The 24,074-nt window shown below is 37.5% G+C and overlaps 1 protein-coding gene across 11 annotated transcripts in view; it reads left to right on the plus strand.

The window, feature by feature from the left end:
* Window positions 1-23,178, plus strand: part of SLC7A6 (solute carrier family 7 member 6) — a 29,737-nt gene extending 6,559 nt beyond the window's left edge. For 9 of the 11 annotated variants that reach the window (XM_030458110.1, XM_030458105.1, XM_030458104.1 and 6 more), the window contains 8 exons: window positions 3,490-3,615; window positions 5,424-5,568; window positions 8,029-8,152; window positions 18,175-18,278; window positions 18,920-19,016; window positions 19,224-19,373; window positions 21,304-21,487; window positions 22,083-23,178. In XM_030458110.1, the coding sequence (XP_030313970.1) occupies window positions 3,490-3,615; window positions 5,424-5,568; window positions 8,029-8,152; window positions 18,175-18,278; window positions 18,920-19,016; window positions 19,224-19,373; window positions 21,304-21,487; window positions 22,083-22,177 (1,025 nt within the window). In that variant the 3' untranslated portion in view covers window positions 22,178-23,178. The remainder of the gene's footprint in view (window positions 1-3,489; window positions 3,616-5,423; window positions 5,569-8,028; window positions 8,153-18,174; window positions 18,279-18,919; window positions 19,017-19,223; window positions 19,374-21,303; window positions 21,488-22,082) is intronic. The other 2 variants (XM_030458101.1, XM_030458102.1) reach the window with 1 other exon arrangement.
* Window positions 23,179-24,074: the final 896 nt, after the last annotated feature.

The raw sequence follows: 24,074 nt of genomic DNA on the forward strand, positions 1-24,074 counted from the left end.
CAGTCAATGAATTATTGTTCTCTCATTCAGACATAGAACAAGATATTTAATTCTTCCAAATTTACTTATATGGGAAACGTGGGCTAAAAAGTATGTTTTGCCTCAGAGGGGTATATTAAATCATAAGATATTCTTGGTGTGGTTTGAGAGTTGTTGCAAAATAGCTGTTGTGCTATGAATTCTGCTGTAATTTATTTTTCTAGGTAGACATGCGTAAGTAATTACTCTGGTAGGGTTTCAAAAGATCATTCAAGATTATTCGTTATGCTTGTCATTAAAAATAACGTCAAAAAGTTGTACCTGTTCAGTTTATCAGGAAAGGAGAAAATTTGTGTGCCATTTGCAATGAGATAGCTTTGTTAGTGTGAATGACTGTCAGTGTGCTTCAAGTCTGAACTGATCTGCTCTGTAAAGAGAATGAAACTGTCTGACTGTACTATGTGTCTTAATTTGTCTTAATTTTAGGAATTTCCTGTTAAAAAGGTGCATGTTTAACATTTCTAGTAAACAGAGAAGTACTTGTTTCAGAATGTCTGTATGGCAGTCCTTCCCCATATACTAATCATCAGCACCACTGTTGGCCTAATGCTTTTCTCACAGACCTCTTATGGAACTTGGGCTTTTTTACTACAAACGGTATGGTACAGGCAGGAGATTGTGCTGCTTCAGAGCATTGGCACAGGCTGCCCAGGGAGGTTGTGGAGTCTCCTCTGGAGACAGTCAAAACCCACCTGGATGCATGTGTAGGTGACTGCTCTGTCAGGGGGGGTTGGACAACATGATCTTTCAAGGCCCCTTCCAACCCTTAACTTTGTCAGATTCTATTATTCTAGCTGGTTCCATTTTGAGGCAACAAGGAGTCTGCTGAAATAGCTTTAATGTTCCTTATTGCAGCTATGTAGTGCTAGAAGAGGGGAAAGAGCAGTATTGTGTGTTTCAAATACTTGACATCTATAGCTAGTTGTGATCATTATAGCTTCCTCTACAGTTTTTGTGAATTAATCTATTGCTGTTGGGAATGCACTAATGTGCTGGTCCAGGTCCAAGTAACTAGAAGAATATTCATAAACTTCTTCAAAAAAATCTGTTGGCTTACTCTGTCTCCCTTCTCCCTTACCAATGTGAATCCATGTTTTATTGCCACAACCTCAGGGAAGAAACAAAGTACCTGCAATGTCATGTTCACAATCTGTCCCAAGGTATCCTGGCACAGATTCAGGATATGGGGAAATCTGCTCTTCCACTTAAAGTGTATTACATCTGAGGGGAGTTAGCCCTTATAAAAGGACGTTTGTTAAAAAAGCAAGAAATTAAGACAGTGATTTGATTGAAATGACTATAGACAATGTGGTATCCTTAGCTTGCTGCTAAGAGAGGGATTTTTGCACAGTGGAGACATGTGACAGCAAGATCACTGTCTTGTAAGTGGAAGAACTTGCTTTGATGGTCCCTTTTATGGATTAAACTGCTTGTTCTGCCCTGCTCGATGTCAGTGCTGAGACTTGCACCCCTGCTCTCCAACTTGCTGGAGCTGTTTGGTTAAAGCCTGCACTTGGCTTGGCAGAGTTGAAGATTAATACCTAATTAATGAAGCTGCTGGGAGTGGAAGGCTGAACATTGATTAAGATTGAATGTAAGAATAGGTGGGTTTTTTGGGTGGTTTCTTAGATCTAGTGTGAAATAAGCCTTGGTGTTATATAGCAGTACTTCATCAATCATTTTTGGAAGGCAGGTGGCATCTGGTGCTATAGAACTAAGCATGACAGTTCTCAGGAACTTTAAGCAGCTAAATGACAACTAAGTTTAAAAAAACCATAATTCTAGTAAAAGAAGGAGGGAGGGGATGTGGTTTACCCAGACTGTTGATTTTTTTTTTTTTTTCAAAGATACCAGGGACAGAGTAGCATTTCAACTGAAGCAGAGACCAAGCCCTAACTCACTAAAATAAGGAGTTAATAATACCACCAATGGCAGTTGCTTAAAAAAAATTTTTAAAATTAGTGGTTGAAATAAAACACTGTGAGCAAGTACTCCAATACTGAACACTTATACTGAAGGGGAGAGACAAAGCAGAGTTGGGTTGGTTTGTTTATTTTTTTTTTCCTGAGGGCTCTTTGGGAGCTGCAGCAATCCTGACTTCTGAAACTTGATACAACTTTTTTTTTCCCTCATCTTGCCAAGCTCAGTGGAATCTCCTTCAGCTACTCCACTTGGCTAGACTGTCTAGTATACCAGTGCTATGCTTCTGAGATCATTAACTTTCTTTTGTTATAGTTGTAAAAATTACTACTTTTCTATTTGATGACTGTGCTAAGTACATTTTTATCTTAATACTATCATATTATTATTGGACTATGGGAAATGAAGTAATTTATGACATCTTTTAATTTAATTTTTATCTGCTACTTGTTTAAAATATTTAAATGTTTAAAATAGTATAAGAAAACTGTTTGCAATTAAAAGTATAGTAGAATATAACCACTTTTTTGCTAGCTAGAGAAAAAAAGAGGTTTGGGAAAAACATTTAAACTTCTGGGTTAGAATCAACAATGTAGTGATAATCTGGGTGAGAAAAATATGCACTGAATTAGTCTTTTTTTTTTTAAATACAGAATACTGTTGGAATTCAGGCATTGTCTGGCTCTCCACTTGAGGAAAAAAGTAATAAATGGAAAACAAAATGTTGAGAGCCATGAAAACTATGTATTTCACCAATAGCCTGAAAAGTGTTTTTAGGGGAAGTTGATCATGTAAGTTAAGTTTACTCAGCAGACACTTGCTAAAATATGTGAGAAGTCTGAAAGTCCCACTTCAAGTTTCAATACAATCTTGTGAAATAGACGTGACTGATTTATTTTGGGACAGTGAAGAATATGTTTGGAGTACATATTATGTACCAGTTCCCTAAAAATCCAGATTAAGGTAGCATCAGCTGTAAAGCAGATGTTATTTGGCCAGGTCTGGTCTAGCCTCACTTAGTAACACAGTTTAATACAACTGGGAAAGAGCATTGAGTCACCTGGGACTGGATTCAGTACCTCAAAATACTCAATAGATGCTGAACTCAGATTAACAAGGAGAGGGAGAAAACGTCACACATTGCTTTGGTATGTTTCCCTCCAGGAACTTCTAGATAACCTTTCATTTATTAGAAAAATATGGATTCGTTGCAATGAATTATGTGATGGTTTCTTTAGCTTTGGAAATGCAGAATGCTGAGAGGTAACATTAGGAAATGGGCATTTATAATGAGAGAAGGAGGAAGTCTTCCCTTCCATCTTCTGCAGCAGTGTGCATCTATGTAGGAAACATCTGTTTCCTTCTGGTTGTTTAAACCAGTGTGTTTTCAGTATTTGCTTAATTTCAGTGTGACAGGTAAGTGCATATTGAGATTATAATCTAAAATATTTGAAAAATTAATTAAACTGAATATTTACCAAATGGCCTTTTAATTTTCCTTTTTTTCTCTTCTTTTTTTTTCCCCTCTAGGTCTTCTAACATTTATAAATTGTGCCTATGTTAAATGGGGAACACGGGTGCAGGATATATTTACTTATGCTAAAGTCACTGCTCTTATTGTCATCATCATAACTGGGCTTGTTAAAATATGCCAGGGTAAGCTTATAAAACTAAAGCAAAGGTTTGTATTTATCAGTTAAACTTAGTAGCTAAAGACTGTAAAACACCTCTCTGTATATGTAATCAAATGCCTCAGTATAAGCATCATACAGCCATTAAAAAAACATGAACAATGCCAATGTTAGGCATTATCATGATATTATATTACAAGAAGTGAGCCTATCTCAGTTGACTTTGAACTGGGTAAAAGGAGGTAACTGATTGCTCAGCAATGTTGTGCAATTTACTGCCTGCAGTATAGTATAATAAAAGTGATGAAAACAGCAAAATATAGTTAGTAAAATACAATGGGAGTGGAGAAAGCTCTAAGTGTCTGTAAGAAACATACTGCTTTACAATGAGCTCAACAGGGGTTTTTTTACAAAATTATTTTTGTGCTCTGGTCTGAAAGTGATTAAAGTGGGTTTTTAAGAACATGTAAGTAAATTTGTGAAACAGCAACTCTTTTTTCTTCCTTAAATCCAGAATTTTGTTATAGCTGGTGAAAGTTGCTGAGGTTTTAAGATGTTTTTTTTTTAATTTGTGTGTGTGTTGGACATGGTGTCTCCTAGTTAGAGGAATTCTGAGCTTAGTTTTATTATAGAGAATTTATTTGAGATTATAATTATAGAGAATCCATAACTTTAAAAAATTACACTGCTTTCAAAGATGCAGTGAGGGTCTTTCCCTTGTAGTCTGGCAGCTTGTGTCATTATCTCTGACTGGTTATTGTTTAAAGTCATAAAGCAAGGTAATTCTTGTGAATGGAACAAGAATATGCATATGTGAGCACTACTGGGGGTTTTAATCCTTAGCACATCTCCCTGTTGTTTTGTAGATACTGAGCTTGTTCACTGCTCCCTTTCTTGACATGGTCTCCCTTTTGTGTCTAACTCAGCAGTTACTCCATGTCTGTGCCAAAGGAATTGCTGTGTCTGGTTAGGATGAAAAAAAAAAAAAAAAGGAACTGAAGCTACTTTAAAGCCCTCAAATATTTTCCTAGCCTATTATGATGAAGCTTAAACATTTTGGGATGCCTGTCGCAGAGCAAGTTGAGAGCTACATGCTTACTCATCTTTCTGTATTTGTTGGCTTTGTGTGTGTTCCTGCGTATGTAAAATAGTCTGAATATGTAAAACTGTCACTGATGAGCTTGTCTTTACTTACTTAAAGATTTACTAAAAGATGCCACAAGTTCTCACAAATCCTAGTGCAAAAAAACCCATCCACTTTTTCTTTTAGCTTGGGAAAATTTTATCTCAAGTAACAATATTTTATGTTCTGTTAGTTTTTATCAGTTTTCTATTTTTAATAGCTAACACTTAAATATCCATTTAGTTGTTTGCTTTTTTGTTGTTGTTGTTGCAGTTCTCTAAAATTGTCTATAGTATTTTTTTTGTGCATAAGTTCAATGATTGAAAAATGAAAAATAAATATAAAGGTGGAATGGATTATTTCATAAATTCTATATATTGTAAAAAAAATACCCTTAGCCTGAGTACTGTCATTGCTAGTTGTTGGTAGCTTAGTCTGAACTTAATGTCCCTGAACTTTTTGTGCCTTTGTGGACAAACTGGGTGTTTAATTTTAGAACAGTATCATCCACAGAGCTTCATTTTAAGCAGTTTGAATGCTGTGCTTATTCTGTTGGCTGAAGCCCAGACCAAAATTGAGAAGAGGGCTTAATAAGCAACTCTGAAGGAATTAGAGTTTCTGAAGGGTTATTGTATTTGTGTGACATGTTGAAAAAAATAACTTGCCTTATTTTATTATCCTCTACTTCAGTGTATCTCTTCCATACACAGGATATTCATCACAGTTTCAGAACTCTTTTGAGGGATCCTCTTTTGATATTGGAGACATTTCCCTCGCACTCTACTCTGCCTTGTTCTCTTACTCTGGTTGGGATACACTCAATTATGTAACGGAAGAGATCAAAAACCCAGAAAGGTAAATTATTTGAGCTTTCTACTCCTGAACTAGTTCCCAAGTTGCTCATTTTGTGGCTGTTTTTAACTGAGTTCTGAGCTTATGTAGAAGTTGGTAGAATTGCTCTGTACTTAGACCAGAAACTGCAGACAGCCACTAGCAAAGAGTTCCTAGTAAGCTCTATTAAAAATGAGAAAAAAAAAAAGCAAAAAGGTATGAATAATTAAGTCTAGACAATTGCAGGATGCTGTAATCAGTGTTTGTTAAGCTTTTAGTTGAAGATATCGCTGCTGTTTCTTAAGATAGGTGTTAATATTGCAGTGAAAGAGTTACTTAAGTGGAGTGTGTGCTGTGTTTATCTGCAATAATTCTGAATTCATATTTTAAAATGTTATCTTTTTCAGGAATTTTTGCTCTAAATTGACTGTTCTGTTGTGAGTCACTAGGCAGATAGATGCCTGTGTGTTAAAAATAGAATCCCATTTGATCATTTTTACACCCTATTATAAGCAATAGCTCAGATTGCTATAACTGAAAAAGAATGGAAGAGACGTTTGTTTCAGGTCTCCCAACTAATTTTGACTTTTGCAAGTCAAATGAGTCCTAGGCTGTGTTTATTTAGCCAGAAAAGTTATCCATCAAAAAGATAAAATAGAAGATAACTACAATTAAAGAGTTAAAATACTTACTTGTAGTCAGATTGAATTTCAGGATGGCAGTTTCCTTAAATTGTCTTGAAAAATGTGTTATACGTACTCAAAAGAAATGTGCAATTTGTGTTTGTATCAGTCATTTGGTCCTTCAAATTGTTTTTTCTCCTCAATGAGCATTGCAGTTGCCATTCCTTTTCAACCTTTAAAGTTAGTTTATTGTTCTGTCAGTTGGATAACTCTTGAATTAGATGTGGTGTTTTGAAAAGCATTTTTTCCTACAGAATATTCAGTTGATGAAAATCTCTTGGATTCATTTGCTATTGATGGGCATCAGGGCCTACTACACGCTTTGTTCTTGGTAACAACTGTAGCTGATAAAGTGAACTTTAAATTTCAGCTTCTTACATTGACAATAATGAGTTTTTGACAATAATGAGATACTCCAGGCTTCTATAAAATAACTCCAAGTCTTAGATATTTTTCATACTCACTTAATGTTTGCCCTCATGTTTGTCCAGTCAAAAGCTGCTATCCAGAAGTTAAATTTGACATAGTCCCTTGGCTTTAATCTTGGGTGATACATAGTCCTTAATTTACCATTTCAGCTTTTTATTAAATAATGTAATATTTCTGAATTAATTTCTAAGTGTTTTTTTAATCCTGTCTCTTCTCTGCGCTGAGGTTCAGATCTCTTACAGTGAGTGTTGCAGCCTGGAAGCAGTCAGAACTCCCAGTTACTAATTTACTAACTTATAGGAGGGCGTGTGGTGTGTATTTGTTTTTCTGTTTCCACAGAATCAGACAAATCCAGCTGGAGTTCTGGGCCTTGACAAATTTTTGAGGAAACTTCCAAAGTGTATTTCATTTTTTCCGAAATGGTTGGGGTTTTCTTGTTTTTACTGAAAACTCTGTTCATGGCAAATGCTTATCCATGTCACCATGACCTGTTTCATTACAAAAGCAAGAGTAGCACTCTTACTTCTGCTTTCCCTTTTGAGATGTTTGAATATTCCTGCAAGCTCTGGGGAAAGAATCAGGTTGAGTAAAGCCAAATTAAAGCAAATTTAAAATTTGCTTCTGCTCTCTGGTTTTTCCCTGTGGAGCAGCAGACTCAGGGCTGTGAGTTTATCTCAGCTATAAATTAAATCTTACTTTTTTACATCTTATCTGTTTGCACTGCTTTCATGTTACTCTAGACTTATTTGGTATTACTTTCTAGACATGTGCTGGCTAGTAAGATACACCACATCCAGAGGTTCACAGCTCTGCAGCAATTTTGGGTCTGCTCTCTGTGCCTCTGCTTCCTGCAGTTACACAGCCCAGTGAGTTTGTTTGCAGTGATGTTCAGTTTGGTTTGGTTTAGGGAATCTCCCTGCATCACTTATAGAAGCAAATGCTAGAAGAAAAGCAGCATTCCCCAGGGAGGATGCGTGCAGTGACTTGAGCTCTGCCCCTTTTGAGTTCTCGTGGTAATTACCAGGGCCAGTAGGAAATAATTTAAAGCATGTAAATTTGAAGGCTTTTATTACTGTCCTGGAAACCCTGAAGTCAGGGAACTGGAAAAGCAGTTGCATGGAATCCTTTTTTACATATAATTTAGGTTTTAAGTTATTGCAAAAAATCTGACTTTTTTCTTTTTCAGTGTTTTACACTGGAATCTCTGGTTTTAAAAGAAAACACACTCTTCCAGAGATAGCTATTTTGAAATCTTGATTCTGTCTTCATACCTTTTATCTCCAGGGTAAAAGATGCAAATCATAAAGTTTATTCTGTTATTAATGCATTTTTTTCCCTGGGTTGTGGGTTTTGTGGTTTTATTGTCTTACAGGAACTTGCCACTGGCTATTGCAGTGTCTATGCCAATTGTGACTGTTATCTATATTATGACCAATATAGCTTACTATACAGTGCTGGATGTCCAATCTGTTCTCTCTAGTGATGCTGTGGCAGTGGTAAGTTGCCCATGTGGTATTTTGCTTATTTACTTTTCACCTTTTAGGGATGCATTCCATTTTGAGGAACAAGCCAGGAAACATTTCAAGTTTATTGTAGTACTTCACCACATATGGGAGGACAGGACAATGCACCATGTGTAATTTAATCTTAAATAGAAAAGTATGTAATGAAACAAGATATAATAATATATTATCAGAATATTACAACAAGCACAGACATCCTGGTAATGTGTTTTACAGAGACACTAATTAGTCACTAGGAGCTGACTGTAAATTAGACTTAGCAGCATATAACTGTCTTCTCTGTTCCTTTGTGCTGTGATACTTGGGAAGTTGGAGCAGTGCACAGCACAGAGTTGCACTGAGCTACATTCTGTTGAGTAAACAATTGGTGCAATGCATAGCTGCAAATGGACATGTAGCTCAGCTGGGACAAAGTTTACCTTTGTGTATCTTTTATATTAATGTAAACCACTGTCTTCCCAACATTTTATTAATTCCAACGACTTTTAATTTTTGAAATTCATTATTTTTTTTTATGGATGGAAGTTGGAATCCAATTAAAATATGTTAGCTTCTTAAAGCTGGTCAAAACATGTATTATACTTAAAGCTAATCTTAAAGATGAAAAGGTTTCTTTGCCCTGTAGCTAATGGATTAATTGAATAGTTTTGATTACTATATCCCTTATAGACTTGAGACTTGAAAATTTTAATCTGTTTTGGTTTGTTATTTGTTTTTTGGGTTTTTTTGTTTTTGTTATTTATTTAACAGGAAGAAGGAAGAAAAATGGCTTTCCTCAATTTTAGATTCCCATTTTGCTTCTAAAACTTCAGTAGTTAGACAACTGACAGTTTTAAATACATCAAAATGAAACATTCACTCTGTTCCCACAGAGGATTACTGTGTTTAAAAACTGGCTCAGCAAATCAGCAAACTCTTGCTTAAGGTCTTTAGGCAGATGGTTCTGCAAAAGCAATTACTTATCTTGAATATTTCTCAAGTTTGAAAGCAAGTCAAGCTTTCAAAACAGTTTATGGTAAATCTGTGCTTGTTTTTTCGAATGTAACTATACAGATGTTTATTTCAAAAGATATCAAAGAAAAACTTTATTTCTTTGCCTCTTTTTAGCTGGAATGTGGAAACACATAATTCTTATACAATATACTGTGAAAAACTTGGTAAAATACTTGTGATTTAAACAAGACAAGGACAGAAAATATTTAGGTTTTAATCAGCATATGCTAAGGGGTGGTAAAATCTCTAGGAATATGTTTCTGTTGTAGGCTATGGTATAGCATTACAAAACACCTTCCAGCAACTCATCATGGAATTTCTAATTCCTGTGGGGAATTACTGAATCCAGACAAGACTAGAAGCTGACACACAGTTCACTGTCCTTCCTGACTTATGTAAAGCAATACACTACTGTTTTTCTTCTAGCAAAGACTTGGAAAATACACTCCTTTGACAGCAAGGAAGTCCAGCCTGTCATATTCCCAGTATTCTGTGCCAACTCTGCTGCCCCTGGCCTCTACCATTACAATACAGCCATTTGGTGAATGGGATCAGGAAAACTGATCTTTGCTGGGAGAGTGAGGCCAAAGATTCACTGTGGTCCAGCATGCAGTGGGTGCCAGTTCTGCAGCACTAATGAGTGGCCATGTACAGGGAGGATGATGGGTGCCTGAACCTTATTATATGTATGAAACCCAGGCCTAAACTTTTATGATTTTATATACATTTAACTTAATTGTTCTTGGGCATTGTTCTTGGTGTTCAAAACTGATTATCTGCTTATTTGTGTAATTTTACATGAAATAGTTGAAGGTGTACAGATGAGGTCTTCCTCTCTAGAACAGCATCCATCTCAACATAGAGGAGAAAAAAAGAAGACTTAAGAGTAATATAAAGTTCTTAGCCAACCCGATTGCATGCAGAGATATTGGGCAACGAGGATAAGAATGAAAAAATACATTTGTGACTATCCACATAATTAAGGGTTTTACTTGTGCTAGTTTTAATGGAGCTTAAGCAATTGAATGACTGTGGATATCTAGAGCTGTGTTTTTTCACTAGATCTCAGGATTGTCAAATTCTTGCACTTAAAAGTTTAACTAATATTCTATCTAAAGGCGTTTTTGCTGGCACCTCTCATCAGCTGGCAAACAGTGGTCTTCTGATTGCCACTACTTATATCCCTTTTAGAATGACAAGGTCAAAATGCAGAGGAAGTTTGATACTTAGCACATGACTCATTAAAGAATCTTTAATTTAAAGAGATTTAAAACTTTAAACTTCAAGCTTGTGGACCTCTGAAATGATGTCTGTAGAAAGGAACAGTTGACTCCAAGGACCTGACACACACACACACACACACACTATACCTAATTTGGGGTATTTTACTTTGGACTACCTCTAACAAGGTGCTGTGGACTGAATGTTGGTGTGCAGCTGGGTTGCAATCAGGGAGTGAGTGCAGTGGGTATACTTCTGAAGTGCATATTCCAATTTACCCTCTTCTAAAAGGGAAGCTCCTGCTGGCTCCAGTGCTAAACAGTGGGAATGAAAAAGCAGTAGGTGGCAATAATTGAGGGAGTTGCTTCAAAGGTGCCCTGGCAGTCCAAATTAAAACACTCATAATGTTTTCAAGTGAATAAGAGGGGGAAAAAAGAGCTAATGACTCTAATGGTCTGTATCTGAAAACCTTCCTATAATACAGAAATGTAAAAATCCTGAAAGTTAAATTTCTCTGGGTGTTAGAAGAGTGTTTTATCCTTAGTGGGAATCTTTAGGAAGACTTGTGATTAGTGGGTGTATGAAGAAAAGGAGATGAGAATTAAACTGACCCAAAACCTGTTGAGAATGAGCCACTTAGATCTGCTCTGATATTCTATGTGTGATACATTATTCAGACTGCTGCAGTTTCCTTTTTGTCCTCTGTGTAATTGTAGGATGAAAATTACAATAACAATTTTTTTAAGAAACATGCTAGGAATATTGCTGCATTTTAGAGCCTTTTGTGTAGTACAACAGCAGATCAAATTTTTTTCCCTGCTGCTATTGTGGGAAGGAATGGAGAAACTTTCTCCTATTCATTTCAGTCAAGAGACTTTGAACTGGAAATGGGGAAGATATCTCCAGTTGCTAAAGGGTGACAGTAAAAGCTGTAAGTACAAGAAATATTAGTAATGAGTATTTTTGCACACATCACGTTGCCAACTGCTTTTCTTGGTGGCTGTGAGGTGAAAGAAATCTTACCAAGGGGTGATATGGAACAAGATGCTAAAATGTCCTTCCTTTACTTCAGTATTGGCTTCACTGTGGTATAGTCCCAGTGTCGGGGAGAAGAAACTCAGGTTTTGAGCTCTTATTTTTGTTAAAGTGATCTAAGTAATATAGTAACAGCTACCCTAGAAGTTCTGCAAATGCTTTTCAGAGGATTGCTGATCATGTAAAAATTGCTTCCTTTTTCAAAGGTTGCTGTCAGAGTTTCACAGTTGACTTTTGTTTTACCTCCTTATGCAAACCATCACAACTCTTACTTACATTGAGTACTTATGTTTTATGCATATGAAGCAGTTACTCTGTAGTACAGGCACACTTAAATAAAGAAAAGCAGAAATTTTAGCTCAACTTTCCCTGTAACTGAACAATTGTTTTTTTGCACCTGAGAGAGCCATTGTATTTTTTATTTGTGAAGAGGGCAGCTGGCTCCACAAGCACTTCTTGGGCTGCTTCACCTTCTAACAGGAAAAAGCAAACTGGCTGCCAGTGCATAACTTGCTAGCTGCTTCCTGTGTTTGGTCATGTCTGGGCTTCTTTGATTGAGTTGGTACAATAGGTGATATTTGATATTCTTTATTTGGGAAAGCTTAAAGTAATTCCTGGTTGAAGTCTGCATAGACAACTATAATCTGTCTTGGAGCTCTACAGCTTTCTTGATAGATTGAGGATAAAGGTGATGACTTCAGTTGCATCTGTTAATACCATCATGCCAATCCAGCACTGATCAATTTATTCTGGTTTACTCATATTTTAGAGCAGAACTGGTTTGCTTCAACATGTCCTCAATGAACCAGGAATGTGGGAGACTGTGTGTTTTGGCTGTTTTATTCTTTGGTGCGTAGTGCAATAAATGATAACTCTTCTTGCTGAAGAAATTCTGAAGTTATTCTTAGACCTTTTGGTTGCTACTTCTCTTCCTTCATTTGCCCAGCCACTGGCTTCTTTTCTGAAGAGGAAAATCTTCTTGTCTTTGGCTGCCAGCACCATGTCCTCTTTCTTTGCTTTCACTGGCACCTCCCAATAAGGTTCTTTGGGAAGAAGTGCACATTCTGTACCTTACAATGGAAGAACTCTTCATTAATAGCTTTCAGAAGAGAGCTGTTTAGTAAGCCATTTGCCTTCTTTCTTGAAGCAAGCCACAATTCACTACCAATGCAGCTCTCCTTTTGCCAGTTACATAGAAGTTTTCTGGCTTTGGGAGGCAAGCTAAAAAGTTAAGCCAAAACCTTGAAAGAGTACTACATAATATCTTCAGTATGGGAAAAGCAAGATACTTTGGAAAACAATGAACCTTTATGCCATAGCTAGCTATTAAAAATGCTAAGAACAGGATAAACTCTTGAGAAGATTTAGTTCAAGTATCTTCAGCACCCCCATGAAGACATAAATGAAATTGTTTTACTGTTGACCTTGAACATGGTATCTTTTTCTCCCAGAAAAGGCATTGCCAGTAATACAAGGAGAGAATTACATCTCTCCTTGTAATTTTGAGTAGAATCTGTCAACAGAGTGGTGGCAGAAACAAGGATTACAGGAAAACTGAACATTTAAATAACTTTATTTTGCATCCTTACAGTTTTCTGATTCTGTTTTCATTTGCCACAAACTCCCTTTTCTTTCTTTAATACAAGTGATGTTAAGTCTAATTTGGTCCAACTGAACAGATGCCATAAAGTATCTTGAAAAATGTAATCTAGGACAGCAGAAGAAAGCTTCATCTGCTGAGTGTTTGGGTTTTGGGTTGTTTTTTTTTCATTACCATAAATCAGAGTTTCCTCTAGGAAGTGTCTCCTTAAATGCCTGAGAAGGTAAAAATTGAGCAAGCATACTGCAGTTCTGACTGCCAAAGCTTCCTGTAATGTGGGAATGTATTTACAGTCAGAGCAGAACCATTTGCATTTTGAAGATACTGCTCAGTTTGCTCATACTGCTCAATCTTACTGCTCTGTATGATTTTCAGAGCAAGAACATTACAGAACTGAGCCTGGAAAAGCTCACATGTGCAACAGGATCTTGAAATGAGCTACATAAAGATGCTCTGTAAATGCCTTGTAAGGCTTCTTACTAGAAACACCTCATACATAATCTTTGGGTATAGTTTTGTGTAAGTTTCCTACTCATGTTAGACTACATTCTCTTTGCATTTATTCATCTGATCAATACTGTTCAGTGCTCTGCCAGCCCAGCATGTGCTTGCAGCTTCAAATGCTCTCAGTGTGGTCTGACATTTTTTGTGTGCTCCTGAGTGCACTCTTTTGTATGCAGTTCAGTGTGATGAAAGGGTTCTCATCTTGTGATTCATAACAAATATGTGGGCCTTTTTTAATCGTCTGTGTGTCTGAATTACTGGGTATAAGGCAGTATCCTGTGTATTTTGTTGTGTCAGCTTTTTATGTGGGGCAATTTCTGCTGCTTTTAGTTCAGCCTGTTTGTATAGAACTGTTGTTTGGGCCTTTAAGAGGATAAAAAAAGTGTTCTTGCAAGCCATTCACAAGTTACCAGCTGATGATCATGAGATGAAAATGACCCAAGATAAAAATTCTAGTTAAACCCAAGATAAAGATGTAGTTAAATCAATAATTCATGTCTTGAAACAAACCTGTAGTTCAGTTTTTGACCATTCTTCTGGGAGTAATGTAACATTCTAGTCATGACAAAATGAAGAGAGTTTAGCTGAGAAGTGCACAGCTGGAAATTTCTTCCTTTATTTTTATTATTCCCTGCTGATTGTTTGGAAAAAAAAAAAAAGTCACAGCTAAAGGAAATAATTCCAGGTGCATGTCTTTCAGTGGTGTGCATGTATATATATATATGTAGATCTTACATTTCCAATGGATGGGAGGGCATAAAATGACTTTATCTGTAATTACAAGTGCTGTATCAGCCACTGAATTCTCTCACTGTTTCCTGTCTGTAAGAAGCAGTTATAGTTCCAGCCTGGACTAGAGGACTTGTCAGACTATAGCAGAGATGACAATTTAATCTCTTAATCCTTCTTACTCTTTAGACTTTCTCAGAAGAAACCTGAGAAGAAATCCATCCCCATAGTGGTGGCTTTCTCCTGTTATGGTGGACTAAATGCTTCTGCTATAGCTGCCTCCAGGTAGGCTCCTCTGTCATCCTCTGCATACCCTTGCCAATGTTCCATTCTTCCCCCTGTTGCCAGCTCATTTGTTTTGATAAATGCACTTCACTACTCCCAGAAGTAGTGGTAGTTAAAGTGGAATTGGTCAGGTGCTCAGTTCAGAGCCCAGGTCTAGCTCATTTGTGGAGGATCCATGAACTGTACCATCATGGTTTTAGGAAAGCAGCCACTAACTCTTCTCGCTCCCCCTTTTTTACCTCTTGGTACAGTGCACGTGGTGTATGTGCTTGATAACTTGATTCTTTTTGTACTTTTCTTTGCTCTTCATTCATATGCCAACTAACCCTCTGACATACACATTTGAATGCTTTTTGTGGCCACTTTTACTTACACTTCAGTAATACTTTCTGCAAGAAGCATTGTAGAGATCTTTGTCATTGTTCATAATAGAGTAGAGCTCAGCTTTGAAGAAGACATTTCTTGGCATCTGTTGAAATGTGTTGAAGGATTTATAGATGTGTGCTCTAAATATAAGAGTGTGTTTATTGTCTGAGTAGCAATACTCAAACTTGGCTGATTTTTATGTTAGAAGTGAGGGAGAAAGCTTGTCAGAAAACATCTGCACAAAGGCAGATGGGTCTATACTTGTCATTTTAAGCTAGTTAATATCACTAGAAAGTTTAGACAAGCTTCAGGTACCTTTCATTATTCTTGTATCTTTGTTTTGCTAAAAGATCATTTTGCAGGCAGATTTACTTGCTAAACCAAGCTGAACTTTCTAGATCATTCTCAGTTAAAATGCTCTTGCCTTACCTCACTTAGGGAAGAGTTAAGCTTTTGAAGCTAATGCTGCACCCTTTGCTCTCTCAGGAACCCCAACTTCAAAATGAAATGGGAACAAACACCAGTCTGCCTTTTGGGGAAGGGAAAGTTGCTCCAATTGACAGTATTAGCTAATTTGCATCCTGCAGCATAAGATTCTTATGTTTTCCCTTTGTTCCTTAACTTGAGCTTGTAATATTACTTATCTAAATGCTTGTCCTTTAGGCAGCCTTACTAAACATCTGAATTCTCTAACATCTTGTTGAGTGAGTTCTGTGGATTAGCTTTGTACATTTTAAACAAAATACACTCTAGCAGATTTAAGTTTGGTGTTTAGTAATTTCATTTGCTGTTTGGCTTTGGAACTCAGGAGTCCCAGTTTAAATCATCCTTTAAAATATTACAACAATTGCCTATTAGAATTTTCATCTTGTTCTCATTCTTACTTGTTCTGGAGAAGTTCACTGCATCATTAAGAATTACATTCTCCTTTAGGAGACTGGGTTTCTCGGCTGCATTTGGATCCAGTAAAGATCCAGGAGAAACACTGTGGGTTCTAGTAACTACTTATTCTTGGGCAGCAGCAATCTTCTGTATACAATAATGTAAATTATTAGTTGCTTGTTCAGTTTCCACTGACTGGAAATAAGTAATCCATGGTGTACAGAACACATTTCTTATGGCTTGGTCTTTTGCTAAATTGATTTTCCAATGTCAGCAAAGAAGTCACACATGGGTGGGTTATTTTGTACTTTCATGTCAATTTTTATAATTTCTGTGGGAATCTTTGTGTATGCATCTTTCCATCTCTGTGTTGAAACTCCTTTTTGAGGGAAACTATACTAATAGCTATAAATAAAAAAGTCTTAGGAAGATAGATGCTTTATTAAGAATCAAGGTAATTAACACAGTTGATACCTTGCCTTTGAACCTTTTGACAAGGTTCCCATTGAAGTGGTGACATGCTTTTGCATTGTCCCTTAGCAGCAGGAAATCTGTCTGCTTTTGCTGGGGCTCAACTAAATTGCACAAAAAGATGGAAAATATTTTGCTTTTAGTATAGATGATGCAGCTAAGCAGCATTGGATTCTGAGCCTTATCCTGGTTAACCTGCTGAACAAAGCACTTTTTCAGCCCAGACAAAACAGGAAGCCTAAATGGCTGAGCTTTGTTTTATCTCAGTAATTTTTCTGTACTTTATGGCTTAAAGATTGACTTTATATGCAGTATTTTGTCTCATGAAAATCTAACATTGATTTTGCATGCAGACCAAAAAATTGTATTCAGTAATTTGGGCAGTTTTGACCTACAGAACTATTCAGAAAACGGATCATAATGAACTGCTTTTGGTTATCTTGTTCATGGAGTAATTAAACAAAAATTTGACCACTGTTAAATCCAGATGGCTTTATATGCTACAAACACAGGTTGGTTCAGAATGTTATTTCATAAATAAATAATAAGTAATAAGTAAATGTTATGGTGAAGACCAACAGTTTAAAGGGGATGTCAAGGGGAAGGTGTTTCAAAATACTAAAATATTAAGGAGTGAAGAAAATTTTTGTAATAGGAAGGAGAGATCTGCAGAAGGCTGAACTAGTGTATATCCTTTTAATGTCTGAGGATCTTGAAACTGATAAAGAGCTACGGAGGTGATTTAGAGAAAGGTTCATGAGAAGCTTAGTGCTACCTGCTGAAGTCTAAAATATTCTAACACTCACAAAATCCTGGGAATTTGTTTGAATACTTATGTAAAAGTACCAGTGTACTTTTACTTCTGTAAAAGTATGTACCTTTCTATAAGTAGGGATTTCACACTGCCTAATGTAGACACAATCCTTGTGCTATGATGACTGTTAGTTTGCTTTGGTGAAAGTAATTATGGAAGTAGTCTGGCTCTCAGTAGGCAGGATTAGGATAGGAAGGCTGATGTTCTCACATGTACAATGCTTAGTCCAAGATGGCATATAGAATAGCTATTAGTCTTCATGTATAGAATTTCTTGATTTTTTTTTTCAAACATTTGGTCTGATATTCTAAGTCTCTCTCCCTTTTTTCTCCATCCAGGAGCCTGAACAGAATTGACCAAGACAGTAGCTTGCAAATTACTACTGACTTTCCTTATAAATCCCAGACCACTGGAAATCAGTAACTTAGTGCTTGCTATGAAACTTTGATGCTCCTGCTTTCTTGGTTTCAGCTCTATCATGGCAAGTCACCACAGTTGGCCTGCAGTATTATCCAGCAATATTAACAAATGACCACTAATAAGATACTTACTCTGTCTTTTGCCATGTGAGAGTAGAGCCCAGAGCACCTCAGAGTTAAAGGAAAAGAAGGGATTACTTAGGAAATTGAAAAAGAAGGAAAATAAAATAGTTCCTAGAATACTGTCTAGAAGTAGTAGGTGGTGGACACAGTTATCATTTGCAATATGGCACTTTCCCTTTTTGGATACATAATAATATTATTGTCTTTTATTCTCTGTAGTCACTATGTTAGGCTTGAATTCTGTAGTTCAGTTAGATAGTAAGATGTATTACAAATTGGTGAGAAAATTCTAGAAATATTTTGTTTTCCTTTGTAAGCATTATTTTTGTGAGCTAAAACTGTGAGTTTAGGTGCTTGGCTAAAGAAGTTTGTGCTTATTTAGAATTCATTAATAAACAAAAAAGCTGTGTGCTTCTTTGTGCTGCATTATGGATTGTCCTTATTGTATTACTATTTTTCCATACAGACCTATTGCACAACTTTGATGTTGTTGTTTTATGCATACTTTGTTGCAAGCTTTTTATGTTTCCTTTTTCTATTCCCTTTTCATTAGACATTTGCTGACCAAGTATTTGGTATCTTCAGCTGGACCATTCCCATTGCTGTAGCTTTTTCTTGTTTTGGTGGACTTAATGCTTCAATTCTAGCATCATCAAGGTAGTGCATGTTTCTTTCTGTTTGACAGATGACCATGAGTATTTTTACATGTTACCATTATGCTCAGCTATTATGAAAGTGGCAAAAATACTTTGGTAACCTGTGTATTTTTTAACCTAATCTATAATGAATAGCCACAACAAAAACACAGACCTAAATAAATCTTGGTTTGTTTGTGAATATGCAACCCTCCCCTTGCCTTACTTTCCCAAAGCATGCCTAGCTGTATGCAGAATACAGTTGAAGATCAAATGAACTGATTTAAACTAGATTTATTCAGGCATTTTACCATCCTTCCTGTCCCCTGAATGTATGTGTAATGCCTCTATACTAACAACAAATATGAACATGATCTGGTGAAGCAGATTATATAGAACAATTTGCAGTTGATAATAAAATTATCTGTGTAGGTTTGTTTTTTAGAAATGCATGGTAGCATCATGTTTCTAAAACCTTACATATCTTTTAATGGCTGTTGTACAGTACATATTTACATGAAGGATAGAGTCCATGTTCACATTTAATGGATAGATAATTCAGCAGTGTAAATACTTATTTTGGTAGGGATTGTTTGATTTTCTGTGACACATTCTCTCTCACCTGTGGTCTCAACATCTGTTTTCTGAATAAATTTTTTTCAGACTGTTCTTTGTAGGATCTAGAGAAGGTCACCTTCCTGATCTGTTGTCTATGATCCACATAGGGAGGTTCACACCTGTGCCAGCATTGCTCTTCAATGTAAGTAATTACTGCTTTTCAGCTGTTCAGATGTGACTATGTGGTTATTTAAGGAGAACTTCAGAATTACTGTCATCGAGGTGATATCCAAGAGTGTGATTTTTGAGGCATAAAATCATGCCAAAGACCAATTTTAAGGCAAAAAGCAGCATAAATAATATGTTTCAAACTTTAGTTGTTCATCTTGCTCTTATTCTTTCCTGGCAGTGTGCTATGACCCTTGTTTACCTGGCTGTAGAAGATGTCTTCAAGCTTATCAATTACTTCAGTTTCAGTTACTGGTTTTTTGTTGGTCTGTCTATTGCTGGGCAACTATATCTACGTTGGAAGGAACCAGACAGACCCAGGCCTCTTAAGGTAATATTTACTTATTTCAGAATTGTGTAAGATCCCTGTCTTCCATATAATACAAAAGCAGTGCCTAGAATCTGGACTGTATTCTGGGACAGAAGGATGATTCAGGAAATGTCAGGCCTGTCAGTTTGATTTTTGTGCCAGGGAAGCTGATGGAGCAGATCATCCTGAGAACTGTTACACAGCACATGCAAGATAACCAGGTGATCAGGCCCACTCAGCATGGCTTTATGAAAGGCAGGTCTTATTTGAAAAACCTGATCTCTTTTTATGACAAGGTGACCCACTTCCTGAATGAGGGAAAGGCTGTGGATGTTGTCTGTTTTGACTTCAGTAAGCCATTTTCCACAGAATTCTCCTGGAGAAATAGGCTACTCATTGCTTGGCTGTGGAAATGCTTTGCTGGGTTAAAAACTGGTTGGAAGGCTGGGTTCAAAGAGTTGTGGTCTGTGGAGTTATAATTACATTATATTACACCTGCTTCTGGTCACAAGTGGTGTCCTCCAGGGCTCAGTACCACTGTTCTACATCATTATCAATGATCTAGACAGGGAGATAAGAATGCACCCTTAGTAACTATTTGTACTATTTAGTAACTATTTGCCCTCCACTGAGGGCAGGGAGGCTGTACAGAGGAATCTAGACAGGCTTGATGGATGGGCCAAGCCCAATTGCATGAGTTTCAGGGAGGCCAAATGTTGGGTCCTGCACTTGGGCCACAACAACCCCCAGCAGAGCTACAGGCTTGGGGAGCAGTGGTTGGAGAGCTGGCCAGGAGAGAGGGACCTGGGGGTGCTGACTGACATCTGGCTGAACACGAGCCTGCAGTGTGCCCAGCTGGCCAAGAGGGCCAGTGGCATCCTGGGCTGTTAAGTGTGGCCATCAGGAGCAGGGAGGTGACCTTAATCCTGTACTCAGCACTGGTGAGGCCACACCTTGGGTACTGTGTACAGTTCTGGGCCCTTCACTAAAGGAAGGACATTGAGGGCAACAAAGCTGGTGAAGGGTTTAGAGCACAAGTGTGACAAGGAGCAGCTAAGGGAGCTGGCTGTCATTTAGCCCAGAGGAAAGGAGGCTGAGCAGAGACCTTATCACTCTACAATGACCTTAAAGGAGGTTGTAAAGAGGTGGAGACAGGTCTGTTTTTGAAGTTAGGAGTGATAGGATGAGAGGTAATGGCCTCAAGTTGCTCCAGGGGAGGTTTATATTGGATGTTACGGAGAATTTCTTCGTATGAAGAATGAAAGGGTTATCAGGCATTGGAAAAGGCTACCCAGGGCAGCAGTGGAGTCACTATCCCTGGAGTTTTGAGTCCTGTAGACATAGTTCTTGGGGATATGGCTTAGTTAAGGTCTTGTTATTGCTAGGGTTAATGGTTGGACCTCGAGGGTCTTTTCCAACCAAGGTAATTCTGTGATCCTGCCTTTTGGAGAATGGCAGGCTAACTAAAAAGTTTTTAGTAACTAGAAAGTTTTTAGCCTTTTTTCTTGGATTAGAAATAATCTCTAATTAGGAATGCTTAAATTTCTGTCAGTGTGGACCACTTTTAGCTCTGATGGTATTTCATTTCCATATCTGATCCTAAGGCCTTCTCATACTTTAAGTTGATACTCTACACAAAAAAGTAGTTGTTTTCTGATTTCATTGGATTTGTCTAAAAACACTTCAATCTATTACAGGGTTTCAACAGAATTACCATACTTGATTACTTTTGCACTGTTAGCAGCAGTTCTGTTCAAGAGCAATTCTGCCATTTGCTTATGGTTCCAAGTAGCCAGCTGTGTAAGAGGAGGAGCAGATTAATTTCACAAACTGAAATTGGCAGGGAAGAGTCTGTATTTTGTTGTATTTTCCTTTACCTTTCATTGGAAGTTTGTGAACTGTAGGCAATTAATATTTCAGTAACATTCTCTTCTGTTTTTTCTCTATGCAGCTGAGTGTGGCTTTCCCAATAATATTCTGTTTATGCACAGTATTTCTGGTGGTAGTGCCACTGTATAGTGACACAATAAATTCATTGATTGGGATTGCCATTGCTTTATCTGGAATTCCAGTCTTTTTCTTGGGAGTCTATTTACCTGCATCCAGAAGACCTCAGTTTATCAACAAGATTTTAGGTAAGTTTCTTCAAAGATGGAGACCTTGTTGGAAAGTGGATAATTAAATTAGGGAATGTCAATTTGTTGATGAAAAGGGTTATGGTCAGTTGACTCCATCAAGCAGCTAAATACCCAGAGAGATGCACAGTTAGCAGCACCCCAAACAGGATGAGGGAGAGAAAAGGAAGAAAAAAGGTGAGAAGACTTGTCAAGATAAAAGTATTGTAAAAAGTAAAGGAAAGAGGGGGAAAAAAAGGTCAACAGGGTGTGGTGCTGCAGCAGCTACTTAAGATGTAAATACTTGGTAATCTTGTCACTTTCCTGGTGTGGTATTTGAAGTTCTTGTTTTTTATTTTTCTATCAATTAAGGAGAAGAAAGATTTTACTTAAGTTACTTGGTGGGGCATCAAAGAAGAAAAACACCTTAATCAACAGAACACTTTTAAACATTACCTGTTTAAAAACATTTGAGTGGAAGACTTTTTATATTTTATTGTTTCCCTTAAGAGAAGTGAACATTTTTGACAAATAACTTGCATTTTTCAGGTGCATGTTGTGTAATTAGGATTTGAAATAGGTGGCTCTTTTGATTTATTTTAATTTTCCCATGCAGGTACAGTCACACGAAAAGTACAGCTGCTCTGTTTATGTGTTTTAACTGAGATGGACTCAAATGAAGAAAAGAAGTTAGAAATAAAATCTACCTAAAATTCCAAAGCCATTACAAGAGAGGATAAAACAGTTATGACAACAAAAGGGAAGACATGGAACTGGAAAAACCGTGAGAACTTTTCAGTGGTCTTTCAGAAACGCTGCAAATGTACTTATCTTGCTGCTGGATTCCCACATAAATTGTTCCCTTGTGTCACCCTCATAAACTGGCATATTTTCAGGGCATGTTTTTACTGGTTAATGATTACCTGTTCATTTCAGGCACACAAGCTATGCATCAATATTGTTCCCTCTTCAAAATTGGTATTAAAATGGTAAGAGCTAATGGATCAAAATTAGATTTCTGCAGAACCAGGCAGCCTTTTTAAGTTAGACTGAAAACCACTTTGACTCAAAAGACTGAAAATCATGTCCAGTTTAATTATGCTGGATGTTTGTATGAAATGATTTGCTGTGCTATTTCAGTTCTTATCTCAGAACTGACAGCTGGTCACAACAAAACTACCTAATCTGTCATTATTAGCTGAAAATTAATAAAGTTGTCCTTTACTGTTAAAGCCTGAACCAACGTTTCCCTCCTACAGATATTTTATTCTGTACATGTATGGATATGTGGTATCTGACTGTGTCAAAGATTTAATCAACAAAACACCTTGGCATTAAAGATTTGATTACCATTTGACTATTTTTTTCCTTTTAGGCTGTTTGTACCTGGTCAGCTTCTGACAGACTTTATGAAACTTCCAAAATTAAAATGTAGTTTGATGCCTGTAAGCATTTGTTTCTGAACTGTTTCAGTAAACAGACATCAGCACTGCTACCTCAACCATCAGAAAATTCCCTTTATAAACTTCAGTGCTGTTCACTAGAAAGTAACCATCCAGAAACTCACAGAACAAATCACACCCTTTTTTTTCACCTGAAGCAGAAGTAAAGTTCTGTGGCAGCAACCTGAATTTCAAAAGCCAAGTAGCAGGGAGTGAAAGTAGGAATAAAATCATAAATAGAAGTAGTATTTCAATACAGACTGATGCTAATTAGTATTTAGGACTGATTTAGACTGATGCTAATTAGTATTTGAGCACGTGGCAGCGCAGAGCAGAGAGCGGCAGCTAGCTTTCAGAGGGCAGGCGCGAGGCAGGGCGCGAGGGCAGGCAGGGAGCAACTACTAGCTACATACATCATGGTTACAACGTGGCCAAAAAACCTTAGTGAAAAAAGAATGTGGGGACTCAGACGGAGCTCCCAAAGCAGGCATGCAGCAGTGCAGGTCTCTGGCTGCAGTGAATGCCTGTGCCTTGGCACTGGTATCAAAGGGAACCAGTGACAGCGCCTGTGTGCGGTGTGAGCAAGTAAATGATCTCCTCAGGCAGGTGGTTAAACTGACAGAGGAGGTGGAGAGACTGAGACCATTAGAGAATGTGAGAGGGAAATAGACCTGGTGGAATCACACCCTGAGGCAGGGGGCAGATGAGGAGATGTTGAGGAAGTGATGGATCCCCCCCCTCCTGTCACCAGACAGAAGGAGAGGGCTTAAGAGATATGAATGAATGGAAGGAGGTCCGGCCTCAGAAGGGCACGAAAAAATCCTCCCAACCCCCTCCACCCTCCCAATTGCCCTTGAAGAATAGGTATGAGGCCTTGGAAATTCAGGGACAGGAAAACGTAGTTACAGAGGTAGACTTACCTAGTGAACCACCTAGGACTCGTCAGTCACCCCGTGTCCTTAGGACTTCTTCAATCAAGAAGGAAAGGAGAGTAGTGGTGGTGGGTGACTCCCTTCTGAGGGGGACAGAAGGGCCCATCTGTCGACCGGACCCATCCCACAGGGAGGTCTGTTGCCTCCCTGGGGCTCGGATTAGAGATGTTAAAAGGAAACTCCCTAATCTTGTGGGTTCCTCTGATTACTATCCACTGCTGATTTTTCAGGTTG

This window comes from Calypte anna, chromosome 11 (genome assembly GCF_003957555.1).
Source record: "Calypte anna isolate BGI_N300 chromosome 11, bCalAnn1_v1.p, whole genome shotgun sequence".
Lineage (NCBI taxonomy): Eukaryota > Metazoa > Chordata > Aves > Apodiformes > Trochilidae > Calypte > Calypte anna.